Source organism: Rhodamnia argentea, chromosome 4 (assembly GCF_020921035.1).
Source record: "Rhodamnia argentea isolate NSW1041297 chromosome 4, ASM2092103v1, whole genome shotgun sequence".
NCBI classification, from domain to species: Eukaryota; Viridiplantae; Streptophyta; class Magnoliopsida; order Myrtales; family Myrtaceae; genus Rhodamnia; species Rhodamnia argentea.
The window spans coordinates 21,774,930-21,782,114 of record NC_063153.1 but is presented as its reverse complement, the minus strand read 5'-3'; the positions used below and the strand labels follow the sequence as shown (position 1 = coordinate 21,782,114).

Genomic DNA, 7,185 nt, shown 5'->3' with positions numbered 1-7,185 from the left:
TATTCTAAGCTAGATGTGATGATGAAGAAGTCGATGTTGACGGGACTTCCACAACTTGAAGTGAGAACAGACAGTGTTTGTGCAGTCTGTCAATATGGAAAAGCGCACCAACCGCCGTACAAAGAGTCAAAATTCAAAGCAAATGAACCATTAGAGTTGATTCACTCTGATGTGTTCGGACCAATTAAGCAAGCTTCCATTAGTGGAATGAAGTATATGGTGACCTTCATTGACGACTTCTCAAGGTACGTATGGGTCTACTTTATGAAGGAAAAATCTGAAACTCTTTCAAAGTTCAAAGAGTTCGAGAAGGTAGCAAAAGCGGAGATTGATAAAAGAATCCGTTGTTTACGCACCGACAACGGGGGAGAGTACACCTCGGATGAATTCACAGATTTTCTTCGAGAGTACGTAATACACCATCAGTTCACATGTGCTAGTACTCCGCAGCAAAACGGGGTAGCGGAGAGAAAGAACAGGCATTTAGCAGAAGTATGTAGAAGTATGCTTCATGCGAAGAATGTTCAGGGGCGTTTTTGGGCGGAAGCAATGAAGACGACGGTTTTCGTAACCAAAAGGCTTCCTCAACAAAGGTTACGTTTCCTCTCACCTTTTGAAAAAATATGGAACATGAAGCCCGTTGTTGGTCATTTTCGAGTTTTTGGATGTGTATGCTATGTATTTGTACCCGATCACTTACGTAGCAAGATGGAGAAAAAGGTCATTAGGTGTATCTTCGTAGGATACGACAATCAAAGGAAAGGATGGCGATGTTGCGATCCAACAACTGGGAAGTGCTACACATCTCAGAATGTGGTGTTTGATGAAGCTTCCTCATGGTGGTCCTCAAATAAGGAAGTACTACCGGATTCGGATGTTTTTAAGGAAGTGTCGGGAATTTCTCAATTCCAGTTGAGTTCAAGTGAAACGTAAGTCGTAGATGATGATGTAGATGTTGCATAAGGCACAGCTCAAAATCCTTGGCAAACAGGTGTATACCAAAGACCAAGCGAAGAAGATGAGCCGAATGGAGCAGGTACACCAACTACACTTAGAAGATCAACAAGAGCCAGAAAGCCAAATCCCAAGTATGCCAATGTTGCCATTGTTGAAGAAGCGGATGCAAAAGAACCAGAGACATTTGAGGAAGTGTCTCAAAGTTCGGAGTTGATTAAAGCTATGGAAGAGGAAATTGCAGCATTAGAGCGAAATCGGACTTGGGAGCTCGCACCAAAGCCAAGAGATGTGAAGCCTATTTCTTGTAAATGGGTGTATAAGATAAAGTGCCGTACATATGGATTAGTAGAGAGGCACAAGGCTCATTTGGTAGCCCGAGGGTTCTCTCAACAATATGGACTAGACTATGATGAAACATTTAGTCCAGTTGCAAAGTTTACAACTGTAAGAGTCCTACTAGCGCTTGCAGCGAGCACAAGTTGGAACCCGTGGCACATGGACGTGAAGAATGCATTCTTGCATGGGGAGCTGGATCGGGAGATTTACATGAGTCAACAAATGGGCTTTCAGAGTCAAGATCATCTTGAGTATGTGTCTAAGCTCTGAAAGGCTCTCTATGGGTTGAAACAAGCACCAAGGGTCCGGTATGGTAAGATTGCTGAATTTCTTACTCATAGTGGTTATTCGGTGACATGTGCGGATTCTAGCTTGTTTGTCAAGGCTAAAGGAGGGAAGGTAGCTATTGTGCTGGTGTATGTGGATGATTTAATCATCACAAGAAATTGTGAAGAAGAAATTCTTCAAACCAAGAAGAATTTGTCAATTCGCTTTCGGATGAAAGAACTTGGATAGCTCAAGCATTTTCTTGGTTTAGAGGTTGACTATTCCGAGGAAGGAATATTTCTCCATCAGCAAAAGTATTCCAAAGATTTGTTGAAGAAATTTGCAATGCTTACATGTAAGCCAATCTCGACACCAATGGAGCCAAATGCTAAAATGTGTGCTCATGAAGGGAAAGATTTAGAAGATACTACCATGTACCTGCAATCGGTAGGTAGCCTTATCTACTTAACTTTAACAAGATTGGATATTTCTTTTGCAGTTGGTGTGATGAGTCGCTACATGCAAAATCCAAAAAAGACTCATTTGGAATCAGTTCGCCGAATCCCGAGATATGTGAAGAGCACACTTGGCTATGGCATTATGTATAAGAAAGGTGGAGCTTGCAGACTAGTTGGCTATTGCGATGCCGACTACGCGAGTGATCATGATACCCGACGCTCAACTATCGGGTATGCTTTCATGCTTGGGTCCGGAGTAATTTCCTGGTGTAGCAAAAGACAACCAACAGTGTCTTTGTCAACCACGAAGCAGAGTACCGAGCAAGCAGAAGAATGGCAGCTCAAGAAAGCACTTGGCTTATGCAATTATTGAAAGACCCGCATCAACCAACAAAGTTTGGTATTTCTTTATATTGTGACAACTTGTCGGCAATACGTTTAGCAGAGAATCCAGTTTTTCACGCAAGGACTAAGCATGTGGAGGTGCATTATCATTTTATCGGAGAAAAAGTCTTGCAAGGAGAAATTGACTTGGAGCATGTCGGAACGGAACATCAAGCTGCAGATTTGTTTACGAAAAGTTTGAGTAGCAATAAGTTCGAAAGTTTTCGTCATCAGCTCGGTTTGGTGAAAAGAGTGGAAGCTGGTGTTGAGGGGGAGTATTAAATAAAACAACACCAGCCTGCACGTCGAGTCATCGTGATCAAGGATTGCTTATTTATGTTTATTTGTTTTTCTATTACGTAATCCTAAACTATAAGGATTGTCAATTTTATGTTTTACGTGGGATCCTAATTTGTAGAGGTTTGTTTCTACAGATATTTTAGTTAGTGGGATATGTTAGTGGGTTTTTGTTATTGCTATTCTGTTGTTATTTTCTTGTTAAGTGATTTCGGATGTTATGCCTATTTAATAGGTTTTTTGATCTGATGAATAAAAAATAATGTGAGATAGAGCAGAAACTCTCCCTACCGTCTTCTTCTCCAAAGCTTATCAAATTATTTTGTGACCATTGAACCGTTTTTTGTTGCTTGCTCGTTCAACAATCCATGGCATATTTCCGGGGCCGTCAGCTTCTCGCCGCAACCAATACTACCGCCGGATTGTTCAATGAGATGATGATTAGCAGAAACATTATGCAGAGACCTCATCTTGGTTTATTATGAACGTAGAGTTATACAGCTTAATCCCATTCTTCTCGCATCACATGCCCTCACGGCTCATGTAGGCTATGAATATTCTCATCCGAGCAAAAATTTGTTTGGGTTCTTTTGTTCTTCTTCTTCTTCTTCTGTTTCTTTAACAAGAGTAAGCTGATTATATTCTCATATGTGTAAAGAGTAGCCGCAGCCGGATATGTGACTTCCTAAATCGCCAGAATGCTGGTCGAGAAGATCAGACCCTCGGAGTAGGGCGTTCCCGAGCGATCGGCAACTCTCGGAGCTTCCGATCGGCACTGTTCTTTACGTTCGTCCTTCATTATTTGCGTCGACCGGCACTCCGCGCTGCAGAACGCTTTCTCCCCTCTGCAATACGATTGCAATTCACATGAAAATGAATTTTAGTCAGCCTGATCGAATTCGCCTCCATAAGTAAAAAGGGTACTCGCTGAAATTCAGAGTGGATGACCATCTTTCTGAAAGGTCAGATTTTTGTACAGAGAAGTCAAGAGCAGGAAAAACAGGGGACTCCAATGTTGGGAGGTTCATGCAAATCCAGGATGTCAAGCAGGTCAATCAAATGCCAGAACTTGACTCACGGGTCAACAATACCCACACTAATTCAACTCTTCAAACTCATTGGAACTGTGTTGAAGATTCAATCTCTGATCATTTTCGTTCGTCCTTAGCGAAATTTGTTTCAGAACTCAGAGGACAGATCAGCGTTTCACACCCAGAGCAACTCTTGAGCCAAGATTGCCCAGAGCCGCCTCTGTAATGGATGAAACCCATGCCCAGAAAAGAGGAGGAAGAGAACCTCCGATGAAGATTGCGAATCAAACAAGGAAGGAAGGAATTTGCGATACCTGTACATGTATATGTCTTCGCCGTGGAGCTTCTTTCCACACAACTCACAAGAATTGAGGAAGTCCAAAGTCTGGAAAACTGGACCCTCCCCTCCTCCTCCTCCTCCTCCTCCTCCTCCGACGCCGCCCGCTGGTCTCATCGACTCACCGAGTCCCCCACCACTTTTGCGGCACCCGCCGTGACCTATCCCATCGCACTCGCCCTCCCCGTCATACACCATCGTGAACGACTGGTTCGGCCCATGGAAGGTCACGTAAGTGTAGTCCTCCATATCGTCGTCCACCGCCGCCCCCGCGCGGACTCCGGCCGCGGAGGGCCCAGCCCTCTTCGGGCCAGGTCGGGCCGAGCCCGGGCGGCAAGCACAGTTCTTGGGGAGCAACAAGATCTTGGCATCCCCGGGCTTCTCGAGAGCCGCAACGATCCCCAACCCAACCCCGCCGAGATCGTAGCACCTGGGTCCTCTCGGCGATTGAATCCTGAAGTTCAGCGGGCTCCTCGGGCTCGCCGCGGCGGCGGCGACGGCGGATTCCAGAAGCCCGGCGCTGCCGGAGACGAGCAGCTCCGACAGCTTACCGATCACCGACCGCGGCCTCTTGCCCAGCATGGTTCGAACCCGAAGGTTTTGAGGTTGGAAATGGAGGAGTCAGGAGTGGAGCGGAGTGTGACAGAGAGAGAGAGAGCGAGTGGGGGGTGGTCTGGAGAAATCCTCCCACTGAGTCGTGACTCGTGAGCTGACAGATCTCTCAGCAATTTATGACGGGGTGAGTCAATCTTATAACAATTGCCAATCTCTCTCGTTTTTTCCTTTTCTTTTCCTTTTTTTTTTAAATTACCAAAGTTGCAAAAAAGTCAGTTAAAAAAAAAAAAAAGCCTTGGGATTTGTCATGGAAAAAAGTGGGGAAATCGAAAATTGCAATCTTCGTTTACTTTTTCCTTTTCATTTAAGCATAATATATTATTCTTGCACTGCAAATATATTTTTCACTTTTTTTTTTCAAAAGAAATAGAACAGTCGGAAGCCTTTCCGACTGCTCGACCAATAACTCGTCGATTGTGTGAGATTTTCCCATTTCTGAGGTGCACACAATAATCATTAAAGCATTTAAGTTTTCGCTTGCACGAGTTATAAAAGAAAACACGCGAACGCAATGAATCCAAATTGAGTCCCAAATCAAAGAATGCGTAAGTGCTTGTGGATCGTTTATCGAACAATTAATCGAGGAAACTTTTACAATTTCCAATAAATCGACAGCCGCTCGGTGATTTTCGCAAAAAATGCTTTCGGGAATAAACCGCCGCATCATTTTGTTCTTTATTCACCATTTGAAATAAATAATTTTTAAAAAAATAAAAATAAACGGAGGGTGGTATGATAGTTCACCTACAAAATTTCATTGGTGGGGTTAGCTGAAAAAAAAAAAGAAAAAAAAGAAAAAATAATTAAATAATTAAATAAAAAAAATTCCGGCTTTATTAATTAATAAATATAATGGAGCGGTTGGACCAAAAGGCCCCCCCGAGCGAGAAATCAAATCTTTGCCCCTCAATTTCTCTATTCCATAATTCAGATTCCACCCCCGCACGCACCTATTATTATTAAGGGTCGCTTGTCAGTGGGCCCCACCCCCCCAACCCACAAGGAAAATAATTGTTTTCTTTGTTTTGATGGCGTCCTCACGTCCCCATCTGTGGGACCCGGTTCCCCTCGCCACATTTGCTGGCCCCCCTGGTGGAGGCCCACCGTGGGGTCGGGTGGGGAAAAAAGATTCCGAGCTCATCAGAGACGTTGGTCGCGGGTGGGGGGCCACGTGTCGACGATCTAAGCACGGTCGAGGGCCGAAATGATTGCTCCTCCCTGCCCCCACTAAGTAGTGGGGCCCCGCTCGGTAGACGTGGGGGTGGGCCCCCCGGTTCTTCAGGACATGGGGGCGGAAAGCGACGGTTTCTTTTGGACCCGGGCATGGGATCGTGGGCCCACCACCCAAGGGCGTTCCCTTATTTGGTGATGGCGCTTTTGTACCTATCATGGTTTTAACTTTTAATAATTTCAATCCTAATTCTCATTTTGACCAAAAAATAAAAAATAAAAAAAATCCCTATTCTCATTAAAGCACCTAATTTCGATGGACTAAGCGATATGTGCAAACGAAAAGGGCACTAAATACAGAATCCGGATAGCTTAAAATTGAGATTTTCTTAACACGCGTAACATTACTCAAATCAGACGGTCCAAATGAAAATGAACGACTTGATTTGAACCACGTTTGTGATTCAAAATTTTTCAAATCCCAAAAAAATTTCCGCCCATATTTTTTTTCCTCTCTTTCAACACATGACGTGGCTCAAATCGGGCCGTCTTCTTTTATTTGAACGGCCTAATTTGAGTAATGTCACGTATATCATGAAAATTCTAATGTTAGGCGATCCAAATATCTAAATACACGCTCTCGTGCTTTTTTTCCAAACAAGAAATTCGCTGGTAAAAAAAGCTATGGATGTCGAGGAAACTGACGACGAATGACCTAGAAAAATAAGGAGCGGGGGGCGGAGAGCCATTATTCCTTGTCTATGTCCGAAACGCGTTTAGTGTGGAGTCGAAAAACGAACGGTAGCGCTTCGAAACGTCGCGACTTTTATAGTGATTGAAGCGGACGTGTTGGAGCGATGGAGCCCAATGGCTTGGCGAAAGCCAAAGGAAAAAAAGGTGGATCGGCACTGATTGGCAAAAGAGAAAGTGACTTGAGGGCAAGAATAGCAATTTTGCATTTTGCCGGGTGACCCCTTTCTCTCTTTTTTTTTTTTTTTTGCCGCTTTTAGGGGGGCAACACTTTGTGCCTTCTTCACTTTTAGCGGGAAGCCAATGGCCCCCTCCTCCAATTTTGCCCCTCCTTAAACAGTCAATTGAAAGCAATGGCCTTTGTAAAACTCTCTCTCTCTCTCTCTCGGAATGCATACCCATCTCCATTTTGCTAAAAGTTTTAAATTTATTGCATTGATGTCGAATTTTCCTAAATTTTGACATTTTATTGGTGCCAGTTTCAGTTTTAAATCTTTTGCGTTCGTGACGCTTTAGTACATTTGGCCGGTTTTGGCTGAAAATTGCTAACGTGAACATCGGTATCCTATGTGGCAAGGGTGGC

The 7,185-nt window shown here is 44.0% G+C and overlaps 1 protein-coding gene across 2 annotated transcripts; it reads right to left on the bottom strand.

The window, feature by feature from the left end:
• Positions 1–3,152: 3,152 nt before the first annotated feature.
• LOC115740997 (FCS-Like Zinc finger 14-like) lies at positions 3,153–4,800 on the bottom strand. 2 transcript variants are annotated; one of them, XM_030674682.2, is made up of 3 exons: positions 4,733–4,800; positions 4,045–4,689; positions 3,153–3,544 (listed from the first exon to the last, which is right to left on the bottom strand). In XM_030674682.2, exons 2-3 carry the CDS (start codon positions 4,647–4,649, stop codon positions 3,385–3,387), a joined length of 765 nt encoding a protein of 254 aa, XP_030530542.1. In that variant the 5' UTR covers positions 4,650–4,689; positions 4,733–4,800; the 3' UTR covers positions 3,153–3,384. The 2 variants fall into 2 exon arrangements, with proteins under 2 accessions (XP_030530542.1, XP_048133068.1); XM_048277111.1 differs by lacking the exon at positions 4,733–4,800 and having other exon boundaries at positions 4,045–4,723.
• Positions 4,801–7,185: the final 2,385 nt, after the last annotated feature.

Coding starts and splice junctions, on each gene's coding strand:
- LOC115740997 (XM_030674682.2), bottom strand. CDS start 4,649: ATGCTGGGCAAGAGGCCGCGGTCGGTGATCGGTAAGCTGTCGGAGCTG. Junction 3,545..4,044: donor GAAGACATATACATGTACAG/GTATCGCAAATT, acceptor ATCGTATTGCAG/AGGGGAGAAAGCGTTCTGCA.